The sequence below is a fragment of the Pogona vitticeps genome, chromosome 14, assembly GCF_051106095.1.
Source record: "Pogona vitticeps strain Pit_001003342236 chromosome 14, PviZW2.1, whole genome shotgun sequence".
Classification (NCBI taxonomy): domain Eukaryota; kingdom Metazoa; phylum Chordata; class Lepidosauria; order Squamata; family Agamidae; genus Pogona; species Pogona vitticeps.
The window spans coordinates 2,795,780-2,814,429 of NC_135796.1; the positions used below are offsets into that span (position 1 = coordinate 2,795,780).

General features: G+C 47.5%; 1 protein-coding gene and 1 long non-coding RNA gene across 2 annotated transcripts; both read right to left on the reverse strand.

Moving 5' to 3' along the window:
* Nucleotides 1-1,899: 1,899 nt before the first annotated feature.
* MTFP1 (mitochondrial fission process 1) lies at nt 1,900-10,950 on the reverse strand. The gene is made up of 4 exons (XM_020800872.3): nt 10,799-10,950; nt 7,060-7,187; nt 5,590-5,822; nt 1,900-2,856 (listed from the first exon to the last, which is right to left on the reverse strand). The coding sequence occupies exons 1-4, from the start codon at nt 10,872-10,874 to the stop codon at nt 2,781-2,783; spliced, it is 513 nt and encodes a 170-aa protein (XP_020656531.3). The 5' UTR covers nt 10,875-10,950; the 3' UTR covers nt 1,900-2,780.
* Nucleotides 10,951-12,058: 1,108 nt separating this feature from the next.
* On the reverse strand, nt 12,059-15,598 carry LOC140702673 (uncharacterized). Its single transcript, XR_013539162.1, has 4 exons — nt 14,077-15,598; nt 13,719-13,804; nt 13,372-13,406; nt 12,059-12,871 (listed from the first exon to the last, which is right to left on the reverse strand). It is a non-coding gene; the product is annotated as an uncharacterized LOC140702673 (long non-coding RNA).
* Nucleotides 15,599-18,650: the final 3,052 nt, after the last annotated feature.

Genomic DNA, 18,650 nt, shown 5'->3' on the forward strand with positions numbered 1-18,650 from the left:
ACGCACGCACTGTTCGTACAAACGGGCAGCCAGGCTGGGGTGGGAGAAGGGAGTGTCTAAAGCTGGAACAAAATTACGTACAGTGGTGCCTCGCTTAACGATTGCCCCGCATCATGACAAATCTGCTTTACAACGATCTTTTTGTGATCGCAAAACGATGGTCTAAATGGGGGAATTTTGCTTTGCGATGATCGGTTCCCTGCTTCGGGAACCGATTCTTCGCAAAATGATGTTTTTTTTAACAGCTGATCAGCGGTTTCAAAATGGCCACCGGGTGATTAAAATGGCTCCCCGCTGTGTTTAGGGACGGATTCTTCGCTATACAGGCAGTGAAAATGGCCGCCGTATGGAAGATCTTCGCTGGACGGTGAGTTTTTACCCCATTGGAATGCATTGAACAGGTTTCAATGTGTTTCAATGGGATTTTTATTTTTGCTTTACGATGTTTTCTCTTAACAGCGATTTTCCTGGAATGGATTATCGTCGTTAAGCGAGGCACCACTGTATATGTGAATCAAGGACAAACCCAATTGGAAGGTTTACTCCCAGGTAGGGATTTCGATTCCCTGACTCGGAATCCTTGACAACGGCTGGACTCGGGTGATCCATTGGGTCCCCTTCCAGCTCTGCAGTTCTGAGGTTATAAATATTAAATAAAATGATTGCAACGGGGATCAAGATCTAGAGCAGAAGTTAATGGTCATTTCACGACATCATCTCACAATGAAAAAGGAAAGTTGGATGGATGACTTAGTTCAAAAATATTCTTCCTACAAATCTTTCACAGGAAAATGTTCCCTTGCGCAAAAAAATTGGTTTTATTAATCAGTTTTTTTCCTGAATGTTTGAATACTAGCCAAGTATTTGATGCTGGAATTTTGATATCTAGTTCTATCATGTTTCACTGTTTGGCAAGATGGGGATCACCACGTTCAGTACATGCCCTAAAGATACCTTTGTGCCCAATTAATTGGGAAGTCTAATTTACGGCACTGTGTTCTTCGTGATGTGTTTGCGTTATGCGCCATCCAGTGGTCCACAATCCATGACGACCCTATGCATGAGCAATTTCCAAAATGTCCTGTTCTCAACTGCCCTGCTCAGCTTTTGTAAACTCGCACCAGTGGCTTCCTTGAGATAGTCAGTCCATCTCGTGTTCAGTCTTCCTCTTTTTCCTGCTGCCTTCTACTTTTCCCAGCATGAAGTTTTTTTCCAGAGAATCTCGCCTTCTCAGGATGTGCCCAAAGTAGGACAGCCTCCGTTGTGATGTTTGTCTCCCTAGATAGTTCAGGCTTGATTTGATCTAGGACCCACTTGTGATGTTACGTTAGGCAAAAAGACCATCTACTATATAGCGCAGTAGGTAGTCACAGGAATCAGAAACTGAAAAGGCTTCTAAAGAACAGCGTTTCATCTTGAACTTTCTCAATGATGCTCTTCCTGCATCACCTAAAGATGTACGACAACACGCCGTCTTTCGTTTTTCTCCAAATTGGGTTATAAGGGACACCTCACTGCAGCGCCACTCTGCATTCCATTTTTAGACTCGCCCTGCTCATCCTGTCCCAAAACCTTATCCTTCTGAATTCTTACCCAAGTTACAACCTTTTCCATTTGTTTTTAGTTGCAGCGGCCAAAAATCCAATTGCTGATCCATGCTTGTGAAAAGGCAAATTGCTTCTGTCTTAGTGGCGAACTCGCCAGGGGCAGGATGTGTTCCCGGGCACAAATATTAAAGAAAATAACTGGGTGGGGAGAGCAAATGCGAAGTGGAGAGGATGTGACGGATCAGGTTTGAGCTAAAAGGGACATGGAAGCAAAAAGACGACGTGCAATTGCCATATAAGGCATATACAATTATTTTTAAAAATTGAATAATTAAGGAAAATGCTTCTATGGTCATCGAAAAGGGTACTGGCTTAATTTATTGACATGAAAAACTGCATACGATTCGTCAGAGGCTTAGGGTTGTTGACCGTAGCAAAAATCAGAAAATAAAACAGAATTCCTAAACAGTAAGAATATATTAAAAACAGACAGCTACTGTGCATAAAATGTTAAGAGAAAATCGCAAATGCCAGGTTTAAATAGCTTCTCTGTTTCTGAACAGATCCTAACGTTCCCAAATTGGATTCATTTTCCTCTGCTGGCTCACGAAGTTCCTCGTGCACCTTTTGGGGGGTGGGTGGATGAAAATGTTCCCATTTCCTGTGGGTCCCCACATTTTTACAGTTGTTTACTTTAAAATACATATATATATATATATATATATATCCTTCCCTGGATGGATCGGGCACACAACAGAGCGCCCCGGAGGAGCAAAAATGGCTTATGCGACTGCTTTCAAGTCCATGTTGTTTCCACGACAGTTTTGGATTTGGGCCATTATTGCTGTCATTTTTAATTAAGCCAGCTGGAAGAGAAGTAATGATACGGAAGTGCCGGGTGGAAAAGATGGTGCAACAAAGAACAAGAACGGATCAAAACTCATTCCGCTTAAGTTACAATAGTTAGTGCAAGTATCCCAACGGGAGAGGGAATCACAGTGCAGAATAAGGAACGGCTCTTGCAGGATATGAAATGGACCTCATCCTTAGTTCAGGTCCTGAGTCACTCTGAATACCGTCCCCGGTCAATTCCTCCCCCATCCCCAGCGGTCAGCCAGATGCGCAAGGCGGGGCCTTCTCCGGCCTCACCTTCCATTATTTCGATGCCGACCGATCTAAACTGCAAGCAACACCCAGTTGGACCCCAAGATGATGGAGTTTGGGGCAGCCCCCTCAGAAGGACGTCGGGGGGCTCTCCGCTGTCTTGTAGAGCTTGCGAAGGCTGGAGTCCATCAAGAAATCCACGGACCTGCCGGAGAGCAAGAAAGAGTTACGGTGGAAGGAAAGCCAGCGGAGGGGCTCCAAAAATATCCACAGTTCCCCAAAATGTGTGTGGTGGCAATATCTTTCCAGGAATTTAAGCAACGGTGTGAATTCTCTTGGGAGAAGCCCACACTGAACACTAAATTCTAGGTTACAGGGGGACACACGTTTAAAACACAGAGCACCTTATAACCATGCAGGTACAGTGGTGCCTCACTAGACAATTACCCCGAATGACAGTTTTTTCGCTAGACATTGACTTTTTGCGATCACTATAGCGATTTGCAAAACAGTGATTCCTATGGGGAATTTCACTGGACAATGTTTGGTCCCTGCTTCGCAAACCGATTTCCGCTAGGCGACGATCTTGACAGCTCCCTCTGCACTCGTAAAACAGGTGTTTTCAGGACCTAAGCTTCGCAAGACAGCGATTTAAACAGCTGATCGGCGGTTCGCAAAGCGGCTTTCCTATGGCCGATCTTCGCTAGACAACGACGATTCTTCCCCATTGGAACGCATTAAACAGGTTTCAATGCATTCCAATGGGGAAATGCTTTTCGCTAGACAATGATTTCGCTAAACAGCTATTTCAGTGAAATGGACTATCATCGTCTAGCGAGGCACCACTTATAAAACATGCTCTGTCTATGTTCCTCCTCCATCTGTTTGGGGGAAAGACGAAGGGTTTGCCTGTACCTCTCAGGCATGACCTTTTCCTTTGACGTTTAACTGAAGGGCAGCAAAAATGTTTTAAATACTGTAGCAGAAAAGTTCCATGATTACATCACAGTTTAATAATAATAATATAATTTATTGTCATTGTAAGTATATACACAGTATACCATACAGTTGCGCAGGAATTTAAAAAACATAGTGCAGACATGCGATGAAGCAAGCCTGGCTAGATTCTTTGAATTGCTACAGAAGGGAAAATATACAAGGAATAGCTGACATTGCTTTTATTGGCCTGCTAAAATATTAAAAGTAGGTAAGCTTCTGAGCCTAACAGGACTCTTCTTCAGGCTGGGCATCACAGAACTTGAGAGGCTAGGGAAAAACAGAAAAATCAAAAAAAATTATCCTCACCAGATCTTACAGAGCTGAACATCGCAACATCCCATGAAGATAAGTCACGGGGCTTTTCCATTTCTCCTCTTGAAGCTCTGTGATACTCAGCAGGAAGAAGAGTTCTGTTGGACTCGAAAGCTTGCTTATGTTTAATATTTTAATTCACCAGTAAAAATATTTCCTCCATTTGCTGTAGGTGATGGAACAACACGGGGACGTGTTGCTAAGAGCAAAAGTGAACTCGCCGGCTCCATCGATCAGGGGCGCCAATAATGTGGAAAAACAACAGCACAAGCCGCCCGACATTAATAAGTCATGGCATTTACGATCAATGGAAGAGAACATGATCGCACCCTCATGCGGAAGGGCCAAAGCACACTCTGAGCACCTTGTTTATTTATAGACAAGCTGGGCTCTTGGCCAGAGATTATATATTTATTCACGTATTTCACCGAAGGGAATACGGATCTAGTTTGGAAAAACTAAAGCCAGGGTTCTTTCCTGCGCAATGTGGAAAAAAGCTGTTTTAGGACAAAATTCCGATGTTGAAATACTTCTTTTTCTCGCCTTAGGATGGAATTAGCCCGGGGGGTGGGTGGGTATGGAGGCAGGGGGAGGGCGCCCGCCCTTACACGTGAATTCCAACCTGTTTTAGAGGAATCGGGTTTCCCAAAAAGAGGGCGGATGCCTCTTTACTGAGATGAACCAACGGAGGTCACACTCTTAAATACAAAGCTTGGGAAAGTTCTCATTTTTTTGGACTACGATTCCCAGAATGCTCTGCCAACTCTGAGAGTCCGTCTCCTGCCAGATTAATACTTCCACACACTGCCTTAAACGATGATAGGCAAAATTATATTTATTTATGCCAGCATCACGTGGATCTGGGCGATGGAAACAATCCATGTCAACAAATCGAAAGCTTCCTGCTCTCATCCCCGGAAGCCCCAAATGCTAAGACGTTCTCGTGTCATTTACGCTTAAACTCCCTTGAAAGCTTATGTATTCGCAGTGACATGACAAAATTCAGAAGCCCAACAATGTTTCCTGGGGGGATTTTCGCTTTACGTTGATTAGGTCCTTGCTTCGCGAACCATTTGTTTGGAAAACGATTTTTCCAGCTCCGCAAAATGGCTTCCCTTCACAAAATGGCTGTTTTCCGGACAGAAGCTTCGCAAAACACTGATTTTAAACAGCTAATCAGCGGTTCTCCATGGGCAATCTTCGCTGCATTAACTGGTTTTCAATTCATTCCAATGGGTTTTTTTCCCGCATGACGACGATTTCACTGTACAGCGATTTTAACAGAACGGATTATTGTCATGCGGGGCACCACAGGGCTTAAAGCACACTCAGGAGGGGATGTTCAAGTTTAATTATGCAGGCTACACATGGCTCCCCACCCCAGTAAGCTGGGTACTCAGTTTACTGACTTCGGAAGGATGGAAGGCTGAGTGAACCTTGAGCCGGCTACCTGGGATTGAACTCGGGTCCTGAGCAGAGTTTCCGCTGCAGTCCTGCAGTTTAACCCCTGAGTCACAAGGCTTCTTTGGTACACAATGGTTTAGTCTGACATCATGAAAGGTGTGTCGCTGAAATCTACCGCACACCCTGGCTTTCACCCCCCCCCCAAACTGAAAGGGCCCAATACCTGTCGATGGGTTTGATTATGAAAGGGATCGCCGAGAGGCCAACGGCCGTGGTCGTCCACTTCCTGACCGACAGGGGCCAGCGGGTCATGCGGCCCATGAGGTAGAGGGAGGCTGCGCAGATGCGGTTGATGGTGAACCCCGGAATGATGACAGACGCCAGGGCCTGCCAGACAAACGTGTCCACGACAGCCACTGCTGCACGCGTGGTCCGTCTGTCTTCCTTTGGCGTGGCCTGTCGAGCAAAGAAGGAGAGACCTACTCAAAGGGGTGTGTTTGCATGTGCCTCATTTTAAATGAAACTGAAGCCTTGAAAGGACTCGGATCCTTGTTCCCAGAAATGTGGTTCCCCTCTTGATACCGAAAACAGGATGAAAGCTGACTTCATGGATCAAATTTATCTATCCGTGGCTTTTTTGATCTTTGGGTTTATATAAGGGGAAAAATAGCTGTGCAGCTGGTTGCTAAATTAAAGCTCGATGCAGAGTTGATGAATACCTTTTATTACACAATAAGTCTGCACACCTTTAGCACACTTTTGTCATATTTCAGCGGCATGACTCGGGAGGCCTGGATTCAAATCCCTGCTCAGCCGGGCAAAGTCCCCGTGGCCGGCGTGGACAAAGCCACTTTTCACTCTTGCCATCAAACTTTCCAGATAAAACCCTCTAGTGCCCTTGGCTGGGAGTCAGCAACGTCCAGATGTATCCAACAACAACTCCCATCCGTCCTAGCCAGCATAACCAATGCTGAGTCACGATGGGACTTGTAGTCCAACACCATCTAGAGGCTGTATGTTTCAATGTCCCCTGCAAGAGCCCTTGGGTTTTTTCCCCCTGGCCTTGTAAATTTAATTATCCCAGTTCTACGGCAGTGCCTCTGGACAAGGAGCCACAAAGGCTGCCTTATAGCCTTGATGGACCTTGGCAAGGCAACACGGCCAGCTCTGACCGGCAGCAGCGTTCCAGTGTCCCAGCACAGACCCATCCCAGAACATTCAGCAGCATCCTTTGTTTTTTCGGCTGGAGATGCCTCGTGCTGAAAAAGGGGGCTCTCCGTGCAAAACGAGTGGGCCACCTCTGAGATTCCGCCCCAGTTTCGCTGGATCTTGCACCTACGAGCGCATCATTTCTTTCCCTGTCTCGGAGCACTGCGCCATTTAAAATCACGGAGGCATGTGAAACAGAGAGTTCAAAGGAATTTAAAATAGCACGCCCTTGGAAGAACAGAAATAACAGGGTTCTCAAAATGCATGTGCCTCCTTGCAAAGCTGTAACCTTGAAAAAAAATCAGCTTCGGTTTCGGGCTTTCTCCCTTTCCCCGTCGGCCCCATCGCTGAGCGCCAACTCAGCGTCACCCTGCCCCTCTCTGGTCCTGCCCCACCTTTAAAGCAGCAAAGCCACCCAAAGGCACCAACGCTCTTCCCGTGAAAGCAGAGAGACAGGGAGGGATGGAGAGCTTTCTCTACTCACCGTGGCTGCTTTTTTCCCTTTGTCCACAGCATCGGCGGTCACGTACACCGTTGCCACGCCATAGCTGGCCCAGACCAAAGAGACGGGCACAATCGCCCTGAAGGACTCCCCGACTTCGTTAGCATAGCCTGTAACGAAGGGCAAAAGGTCAGCAGAGGCACAAAACTCCTCCTGAGATCGGAAGGCCCACCCACTGGACCTTAGTGACCAGCGGCCTGAGTGGGAGGGTTTTTTTTCACGAATTGTTCTATTCTTGTTTTTCAAATGTGTTTTTAGTATCGATTTTATTGACCATCTTTGATAGAATAGTTGTTTAAGTTCTTTTTAAATATTTGTACCCCCCCTGTTTTTAGCATTTAAAAATGTTGTCTTTTTAATGGTCAGAAGCCGCCTTGTGTCCTTTTAAAGAGAAAGGCAGGGTAAAAAATATTTTAAATAAGTAAATAAAACCCGGCACCGTGTTAAGTAGCAAGAATTTTCCACAGAGGAGTATGCCATTTCACTGACTCAAGGAAATATCTCCAAAAGTGTTTTTTCTACAGAAAAGACCAAGAGTTACATTCCATCTACTGTCATTAATTTAAGAAACAAATACATCCAAAACTGAATGGTGGGGAGGGGGGGGGGGAAGAGCTGTGCTTTTCACTTTTCAAGTATATTTCCCTCTTAATGCTGCACTCTGCAAAACTGAAAATTGACATTTTAAGGAGGTGTCCCTACAGTAAAATAATCATGTGCCACTAAATAAATTCTGTCTTAAGGTGACCCTTCTCTGGGTTTTTGTTATCAAAAGGATACAGTGGTGCCTCGCTTAACGATTACCTCGTTAAACGATGAAACCGCTTGACGATAAGGTTTTTGCGATCGCTTCCTAATCCTCCGTACACCAGAATTTCTAATGTGAACCAAAAAAAAAGCCGCTTAACGCTTTTCGGGCAAGTTTTTAAATAAAAAAAGAATCTTTGTGCTAGGAGAAACAGGTAATCTCCTCCATCTACCCTCTAGTCTAGAGAGATTGACTTCCCTGGCCAGTTTTGCTCCCCTGCAGTTTCCTGCAGCTGCTGTTCCAACCGGATTGTATTTCATTCTGCGGAGTCAAGGGTGGCCCTACAGCTTCCTCCCCAAAATTTCCACCCTGGAAATCTGAGGTCACCTTCCCGCCCAGCACAGCAGAAATGCCCCCTCTGAGCTGCTGGGTCTCAAATATCCCTCTCCCTGGGTCATTTCTGCAGCTATTCTCATATACTGTGTATACATATACTGTATATATGTATACACGCCTCCTCCCACCAAGGTCTACCTGGATCACCCGCGCGAGTCAGGAGGTGAGGCTGAGGAGCCTGACGCCGAGAGAGGCCCGGAAGGAGAAGACACGAAACCGGACCTTCTCGGCGGTGGCTCCTCGCCTCTGGAACAATCTCCCTCCGGCGATTTGCGCGGCCCCCACGCTGGGCACTTTTAAAACCCAATTTAAAACATGGCTGTTTATTCAGGCCTTCCCTCCAGCCAACTCTTGATTTTTTTCTTACTTTTCCTTTTTATCTTTACTGCTGTTCTTGTTTGATTATTATGTATTTGTCTATGTTTTATTATTTGATTTTATATTTGGAAGCCGCCTAGAGTGGTCCGGTGGGCCAGATAGGCGGGGTAGAAATTAAATAAATAAATAAATAAATAAATAAATAAATAAATAAATAAATAAATAAATAAAATAAATAAAATAAATAAAATAAATAAATAAATAAATAAATATTTTAAAACCCTTTTAATTCCTGGCCTGCGGTTGCATCTCGCCCCAGAATCAAACAGGACACAATGCAGTGTCGTGTGAAAGCTTTGTTTGAGGGCTTCTTTCGAAACAAACAAATTGCAAAACAGAAAACAGAACACAGAAGCTCGGCCTCTCCAGAAACGAGGAAGGAAGCCCCTTTCCTTTGGAAATCTATCTTTATATTTTTGCTTTAAGAATTAAAATTACATGCAGCGTGCCGTACCCTTGCTGGGCGATCTTAGATCCCCCTGTCCTTGTTTCACATTCTCAGTCTCTACGCTGGCACTTATGTAAGGGGCTAAATGTAAAACCGTGCTCCGAAGACCTTGAACAACCCTGATTTTCACCAGGAGCCGGAGACGGGTCTCCAAGCTGGAGCGACGCCAGTGTTAAGAGGTGGAACGAGGAATGGCGGAAGGCCGGGTTTCCAACCTTTATATCGGTCTGGAGCCTTATTTTGCTGGCTTGTTCCCCCATGGAGGCCAAAGGCTCCGGCAGCCCCTGAGGATTTATTTACAGCGCTCAGTCTTCAGTTCGGAAAGTTTGCAAATACTACTCTTTTTGAAAGTGTGCTGGAAGAAGGCGAATTTAATTTGAAGGTTAAGTGGCCCATCATCCACCGTGCCCAGCACTGGGACAACAGACTCAGCTGGAAGCAGGAAATGCATTTGGTCAGTTTTCTCCATCCAGGTGAGACAGGGCATGATTCGTCCAAACCCCAGGCCATGGCTTCTGTTATCGAGTGAATCCATCTCACACCCAGCCTTCCTCTTTTCTTACTACCTTCCACTTTTCTCACGACACACTGGAATTTGCTTTAAGTGACTAAAACCAACTCTGGTTTTGCTTCTGTCTCTATAAATTAGGATAGGACATTTTATACAAACTAGTACCCCCAACTCTGTCATCGCCACCCTGCTTTTTTTTTGTGACACAGGCACCCTGAATAAGGGGGAATCCGAAGGTCAAGTCTGAGCAACAAAGACGAAGGACACAAACTGCAATATATTCCTCCATGATAAAAGCATTTCAATGTAAATATGGCTGGCTGGACAGATCAGGGGTTTAGTTATCCGGCTGCAGAGTGCGAGGTTGGGAGTTCAAATTCTGGACCCTGTGAAACAAAAAAGAGCCAGCCTGCATAGCCTTGGGGGAAACGGCACAGTCCCAGGGATCCCACCCATTAGATGGAAAGGGGGAAACCATTTCCGAGTCTTCTCTGCCTGGAAAACCCTGAAAAAGAGGTCACCATGTCAGGATTGCATTGACGGCGCCCAATGACAGTTAAATTATCTGTAAATCCATAAATGTGTATCTGAGGAACCTGGTCTCCTTGCCAAGGTTAAACTGTATGAAAACGGGCTCCATGCCTTCTGAGTTGTGTTACTGGGTTTGTGTGTGTGTGTGTGTGTATGTGTGAGAGAGAGACCTGCCCTTAGCCTCAGGCAGCAAAATCTCTTACACCACCTTCTCCCTCCCCCTCTCCCCAGTTCCAAGGGGAAGTGTGAATGCACGCGCACCGTGCAACCGACGTCCGTGCAAGGAAATACAAATAAAAAAGGGGGGGGGAGAGAGAAACAAACCCACAGCAAGGCGATGAAAGAGGAAGGCTGTGCTGGCTGGGAATGCTAGGATTTGTAGTTAAAAAGAAAACCATCATCCTGGGTGACCCTGCACGGGGGTGCGTCCAGGCGGCTGCCCGGGGGGGGGGTGGAGGGAGGGGAGATCAGCAACGGCTGCCAACGTTTTCCCCGCGAGGGCGCCGCTGCCTCGAGGCACAGGCGCCTCCGCTCCGAAAGAAGCTGGCACCCTCCGCCGGCGCCCCAGTTCCAGCTCCAGCGGCCCCTCCTGGGTTTTATTTTCCTTTCTCCCCCCCCCCCCCCGGTAGCTGGTGTTGCCTCCTCGGGAGGAGACTCCCCCCCCCTGCCCCTTGCCGCTCCCGGGCGCGTCCCCACGACCGCCGCTTACCCAGGTAGCGCACCCACGTGTCGCGGTAGAGGTCGACCGGAGGCTCCGGCTCTTGGTGCTTGGCTCGGGAGCCCATGGCCGCCTCCGCCCGGGAAGGGAGGAAGGGAAGAAAGGGGCGGAGAGGGAGGCGGAGAAGGCCCCGGGAAAGGGGGATCGGCCTCCCGCCTCCGTCCCGCCCCGGAGGGGACGGAAAAGACACGCGACACCCCCCCGGACGGCCCGGCCCGGTGGCTCCCTTGCGGCCGGTCAGCAGGACCAAGGACGGCCACCCTAGAAAGAGGATTTAAAAAAACAACAACACAGCAGAGACACGTTCTCACCCCAGATCGGTTAAAGATCGGTGCAGGATGCGTGCTGCTCCTAATATTGCCTTTTTTGGGGGGGGGGGGTTAGCTCTGATGGTGTGATTTCTGGTCTCTGCCACTGCTTTGAAATACTGTGCGAATTTCAGTATTATTATGGCTCTTGCATGGTCTCTAAAAAGACTGCCCAGAGCCCCTCTTGTCTTCTTCTATTATTATTATTATAATTGTTGTTGTTGTTATTGTTCTTCAAAGATACAATGGAAGTAAAAGGTAGCCCTGTGGTCAAAACAAAGTGAAATGCAAATGCAAAACCAGGCAATACCTCTATAGACCACCACCACCAAAAAAAAAAAAAAATCATCATACCATAAACATGCTGTTTATGGTATGATGATTTTTTTAGAGGTCTGTAAAGATATGGCCTATTTTTTGCATTTGAAAAGGCAAGACACAGGTTGTAACTGGTATTAAATTACAAACATAAGTTTTAATCAAATTATCACATTATCATCATCATCGTTGTTGCTGCTGCTGCTTATAATCTAAAGAACAACCACTTCAGCTGCTTCTTGATCAGTATGTAAAGGATGATTTTTACTCCCCCCCCCCCGCTTGTATTAATAGTATAATTCTGGGCAAGTGGGTGGGATTGGCTCTCGTGTGTTTTGAGACAACCGTGTGGCCCTTTTTTTGTGTGCTTTTAGGTTGACCTCATGAATCTGTCACCTCAGTACAGATTCTGTTTGTGCAAACACACTCATTGTGGGTCTTGTTTGCGGCTTAAATCCCAGGCACCCTTGCCCACCTTTCGTCACAGTAACACAGTCCCTTTCAGTGCCGAAAACGTGAGGAAAATGCAAGAACAGACAGACAGTATCTTTGCAGTGGTCTGACTTTGCCTGAAAGGGGGGAAAAACGTACTTCATTTCATGTCATGTAATTTTTTTTAAAAAAATTAAAATTTATTTATTTTTTTCATCTCGCCCATCTGGCCAAGGCCACTCTGGGCAGTTTACAACATATAAATACCAACAAGTACCATTCAACATAACAAAAAATAGATACAATAAAATACAAATCAGCCATAAACTCAACACTTAGAAATACATGAAATTAAAACATTTTAAAAAACATTCAAAGCTTTTAAAAAACATTTCCCATTAGAAGACAGTGTATCTATCCAAAAGCTCCGGATCTTTTTCTTCACCCCACTCTTTGTACCGAAATTGGGACAGCGGCCGAATCGACCCTCACGCGGCCGCTTAGATTTCACGCGCTGCTCTTTTGGCCCAAACTGGATCAGCCTTAAACGGATTGCTGGGTGGCGTTGAAAGAGGCCCACATCCCGTTCCGACTCTTGCCCTAAGAACAAGCCGTTGTTACATCCTGTCAAGTCACTTCTGACTTTACGGATGACCTTCTGAGTGAGTGACTTCCAGAAGGCCCCCCCCTCCTGTCATGACCAGTCCTGCTTTTGGGTCTTTGGAACTCAAGACTGTGGCTTCCTCTATGGAGTCAATCCATCTGAAGTTCAGTTCTCCTCTTCTCCTCCTGCAGGTGCAAACGGAAAGAAAGACTCTGGGGCTGGGCAGATGTCCTGCATATTCGCCGCCGCCACCGCTGGGCACTCAAGGGCGCTGTTTCTGCTACAACCGAAGGTCTATTTTGCCAAAGTCAACACCAAGCCAATCCTTTAATGGTGACTTCTGTGGAAGGAGGCAGGAAAGTCCCGTTTGCGTCTGCTCCAGATCCTCCACGATCCGTTCGCCTAGAGGGAAGAAAGAAGGAAAATACTAAGGCCTTCCACTCCATGTCTCCAATTTTCACAAACTTCTGGGTCTTCAGGAGACTTCTTTGGGGGTCCGGACCAGGACCGCCAGAAGGGAAAGGGGAGTAGCTTCAAAGGATAGCTTTATTGCTTTCAGAAATGTGTGGCTGCCAGGATTCGAGTTCAATACTTACCTCTGTTCCGGCCACCTCTCTCTTAAATCCCCCTTCAAAGCCAAGAGAGCAGAAGAGACTTTTGGGGGGGGGGAACGACAGGGAGCCCTCAGACCCACACACCCTTCCTGGCTCAGGCACCGGCCGCCCACCCCACGTCCTGCTAAGATGGCAGCTCAGCGCCCAGCGGAACGATGAGGGAAAGGGGTGGGGGGGCAGAAGATGCCCCAGGCCTGCCACCCCAAAGAAACTTTTCTCCAGGGCACCCCTCCTGTCCCCCAACATTAACACAGCCCCCTTTTCACCTTCACTCAAGAGCTCACTCACCTTCCCCCGGGTCCCCTTAAGGAGCAGGCAGGATCCTGATGGAGAAAAGAGGGTGGGTGGGAGGGAAAACCATGTGGGAAGGTGTCTGGTCCCACCTGCCCTCCTGGCCAGAAGGCAGAGGGGCTCCCAAAAGGGAGACCTGCCGAGAAGACACCCAGCCGGCCGGGGAGGAGGCACCACTGAACCCCCCAAGGCATCTGAGAGGGTGCCGCTCCGTAGATGGGGAAGCAGCCCCGGCTGCTGAATAGAAATCACAGCCCCTCCTTCCACCCCCACCCCCAAATCTTGCCCACGTGTGAACACACACACGTCCAGAGGACCCTTGTCCGCGCTCCTGTTTTGGATACCTGAGGCTCTGGAGGGCCTGGACGGCACAGGCACAGTTGTTGAAGGCAGGCACACCTGGCACCGGGAAGGCCTCCATCATCACTCTCTGGAGGAGGGAAGGACAAGACCAGAGAGGAAGAGCCCCCATCAGCCACCAACCTGCATGCCTTTTCTCTCTTTCCCCCTAGTCTCCACTCCCCACAAGCAAACCTCCTTCCGAGAGGGGCACAGAGAACGCCGTGTCCCGCCTGGAAGGGACACCTGAATCTTCCCCACCTGGGCCGTTCGGCGGATCCCCTCTCCAGCCCTGGATCCCTGCCCTTGATGGAAACCGGGGGGCTCCATCCTTCCCCCCCCCCACTGGCCTCCCACACTCACCACGATGGCCCAGGTGAGCTGCTCCGTGCGACTGGGGGGCCGGAGGACGCCCTCCCCCTTAGGCCGGCTGAGACGGCCCGAGGGCAGGCCAGCTTCTCCCACCGGTGGCGCTTTTGGAGTCCCCAAAACCGGCTCTTCCGGGGGGGCCAGTCCGGCAGAGCCCTCCGAGGCTGGGGAGGGATCCACCCTCCGGGGACGACGGGAGAACCTCTTGGGTGGCAGAAGCCCACTCGCTTGCTGGACCCTCAGGGCTCCGCAGCCGGGGGTTGAGGGGGGGGCCGCGGGGAGGGTCCTGGATGGCTCTTCTCCAGGGGCGACCCTGGCCGTCCGTTTGGGGAAAAGCCGCCTCAGGGTCTTCAGCCTAGAGGAGAAAGGGGGGGGTGGTAGAGAGAAGGGAGAAGTGGGCTTGGCTCCGGCTTGGCCCCCCAACCCGCCTCCCAACTTACATCTTTAGGAATCCCGGTGTCCCAAGGATCTCCCTCTTTCTCTGTAGCTGTTTCACTTTCTTTCGCTCTCTGGCTCCCTTGCTTGCTTTCTCTCTCACTCTCTGGCCCAGAGAGCTGTGGAGACCTCCACCACGACCACAACCACCACACTCTCCACAAAGACCCGCACTCTGCACCCAGCCTCTTAAAGAGTTTGCATCATAATGGACCACAACACAACACCCATTACTAGGCAACCACATTCAGGAGGAATTGTTTTCCCCTCTACATTTTCTTTAAAAACTGTTTCAAAGCTTGTTGTATAATAATAACAATCGGTTTAATTGCGTTAACATGAGATCGATACATTGTTTAAATCTGTGTTTGTCTTTTGGTTTTATCTGTGGGGAGCCGCCTTCGGACCCTGCGGGGAGAAAAGTGGCCTATAAATGCAACAAAAGTGGCATATAAATTCCAGGGGACACTGGCAGGGCATCCAAAAGCCTGGGAGCAGCCACCGAGAAGGCCCCGCCTCGTGTCCTTGTCAAACAAGCTTGGGAAGGCGGGGGGGGGGGACCAAGAGAAGGGCCTCCCCAGAAGATCTTAAAAGCCTCCTCGATTGTCTCAGGGCCCTCCATAATGTAGGAGGAGGGGGCCCTCTTTATATGAGCACAGCGAATGAATGAATGTGAACGGATTCGCAGCACCTTCGAAAAGCGAGCCATTGCTGGCTGCCACTGGTCTCCATTAGGCATGGGATTTTCAGATCTCTTGGACTACAATTAGTCCAAATAATCTGCAAATCCCATGCCTAGTCTCCACCATGCCTCTGACTTGTCAAGTCCTCTCTCCTATTTGGTTCACATGAGTTTCCCACAACTCTTGTGTTGGGACAGCTTGGAGCCTGCAGGCCTCCTCGATGTGGAACCCTGGGGAAGAGAACAGTGAGGTTAGAAATCTTTCTTCAAACACACAGAAATCATTCGATCTATTTCTTTAAAATATTTTACCCTGCTTTTCTCTTTAGAAAGAACCCAAGGCAGCTTACATGGTTAAAAGACAATATTTAAAGCCAAAACAGTGAGTATACTATAACTAAAAAAGGATAAGAAAATTAAGCGCAATAAAAAACGTAAACAAAAGCAATGCAAGAAACAGATTCAAAGCAACGGGGCACAACAGTCTGCTTTTAAAAAACCATCTCAGACAGCCAATCACTCAGGGAAACTCTGCCTGAAGAAAGAAGTCTTTATCTACTTCTGGGAGGACAGCCAAGAGAGGGGCCAACCTGGGCTCTAGTAGCAGGGAGTTCCAGAGTCTCTGGGAGCAGCAACAGAGAAAGGCCTCTCCCTTGTCCCCATCCGACGCACCAGTGAAGGTGGAGGGACCGAGAGAAAGGCATCTTAAGACTCGAGCAGGCTCATCAGGGGGGATGGCAATCCTTGAGAGACTGAAAGGGAATAGATTTCTGAGGTTTCGTCTTTGGGTACAAATGAGGCCAAGGATTTGATAGGGGTTTGGGGAGGATCCTACGAAAGGATGATGTGGATCCATGAGAATCCTTGCCCTGGTATTGGTGTTTCTGTGCCTCTGGAGCCTCTCATGGGAGAGGGGCTTGAAGGGGATCCTCTGTAAAACGCATGGGGGGGGGTCCATCAAGCCGAAGGTTCCTGCTTCCCTCTGTGGGAAGGGACGACATGTTTAACACAAGGGTGGGTCACTGTGAGGGCTGCGTAAATAACACTTTGGACCCCACAGATCTTTGCCCACGAACCCATGTTCTGCTGCCTCATCTCGGGTCCTCTGGCAATTTGGGTTTTTGATGGTTCCGTCTATTGGCAGAGGCGGGATGTGTGTCTTGGCAATAGTTTTGAGAGGATCCCAACTGAAAATCATTTATTGATTGATTGATTGATTGATTGATTGATTGATTGATTGATTGATTGATTGATTGATTGATTGATTTGATTTGATTTGATTTCTACCCCGCCCCCCTAGACAGCATCTACTTGTGTACTACACGAGGTCTATACCACAGATATCCAAGGGTTATTTTATTTTATTTTATTTTATTTTATTTTGCATTATGAAGATGCCGTGGATGAGATACTGTGTTCTTATTATGCGTGACTTGATAAAAACAGAGGGAGCCAAAATCATGTGAAATTCTGTGGATCTGGCCCTTGGGACCCTGTTTTTGGCGCCACTGAACAGCCGTGTGCCAAAGGAGCCATGATTTCTCTGGGTAGTTTATGGGGTGTGTAATTTGAGGGTGGTTCCAGAAGGATTCCCACATAAAAATCATATGAAATCACGAAGATCCGTTCTTCATTTCATAGATCCACCTTTCCGTTTTTTGTCTCGTTTGACACATTTAAAATCTGGTGCTGGGAGAGAGCTTTGAGGATGCCCTGGACTGCCCGAAAGAGGAACGTGAGGGTTCTGGATCAAATCAAGCCTGAGCTCGCTCTCTCGCTCTCGCTCTAGAGGACAAAATGATGAATTTAGGGCTGTCCTGCTTTGGGCACTTTATGAGAAGGCAAGATTTTTTTTCTGGAAAAAAAAACAAGAAATCTGGGAAAGGTGGAAGGCAGCAGGGGGAGAGCAAGACCAAACACAAGATGGAGGGACTCCCTGAAGTAATGGGCAGAGGAGAAGTCAGTCAGGAGAGCTCTCACATTCAAAATTAAAAATATGAGTTATCATATTCAATTTTAAAAAAAATATCTGAGGAGTGTGTCTGCTCTGAAGCTTATCTAACTACCCTCAAGTCGATTTGACTCCATTTGGAAAGAAAGTACCTTCACCCCCCTCATTTGTTGTGGGCAGTCCTGAGAGGACTGAACTTCAAAGTGGAAAAAAAATACCAAAAGCAGACCGAAATCACGTGTAAAGACTTACACACGAAATCATGTGTAAAGTGGTGCCTTGACTTATGAACCTACGAACATTTTGAGTTAGGAACAACATTTTGCTTGGACTTGCAAAGGGAGCTTTGACTTACTGACAGGAAAAAAAAAGGGCAGGGGGGAAAAAGGCGGGAAATTCAAATTTCTAACCGTTGGTGGCCACGAGGCTGCTCGTTTGTAGCTCTTTCACCTTGGCAGTTAGAGAGCCTGCGATCTGAGGTAAACTGCTGCTTTATACTTCTAAAAAAACATTCTGGATATTTTTGCAGCGTGATTTTCGGCTGGGGGGGTTATATGTTTCCGTGCTGTGATGGGTCTTTGGGGGGGGGAGTTTGTTTTTTGGGTCCCCCCCCATATTTCCAATGGGGGTGGGTTTGGTTCTTTTTGGAGTTTTTTTTTCCATTTCTGATGGGTCTTGGGGAATTTGTTTGTTTTTTTGGTTCCCTCCCATCTCAGATGGGTCTTTGGGGGGTTTGTTTGCTTTTTGCCCCCCCCTCCCTATTTTCAATGTGTCTTGCATCCTTTTTCGCTTTGTTCTCTTTGCTGGGGGGGTGGTCTAAAATGCATTTAGTCTTTTGCTTTTAAAATCAGAAATGGTTTTGCAAAAGTTTCTTCTGGTGGCTGCTGGGGTCTAAAATGCATTTAGTCTTTTGCTTTTAAAATAATTTCTAAAATACATTCCTATGGGAAAAGCTGCTTTGACTTACGAACGTTTTGACTTACGAACGCAATTCCAATACGGATTAAGTTCGTAAGTCAAGGAACCGCTGTACATTCTTTTTTATTCCTTTATTTATTTAGTTCAATCTCTCTTCTGCTGTTCAGGGTCAAGAGTCTGTCCCCAAGGCACCGATTTGAAAGAGACAGACATCTCGTTTTTGAACCTCACCTCCTCATCCTGCAGCCGCCTCTTGTGAGCCGTCTTATAGCATTTGTGGAGCTTCCTTGCATCCAGTTCAGTAAACTTGGACACAAATATCCACAGGTTCCTGGAAGATAAAACGAGGATTTGTTCTTGCAAATGGTTGAATAACAATTTGAAACCCACTCTTCCACTGCCATCTTGGCTTGGAAACCCCAAACCTTCTCTTCCAGAGGAAGGTGGTACAGAAGCAGCTAACCAGAAGGGAGAGAGAGAGAAAAGCCCTTTAGATGGTGTCAGTTTCCCTGCCCTCTCTCGGCAGTAACTTTGGTCATCCCAGGCCTAGGACACAAAGAGCCATCAAAAAAAGACACAGCC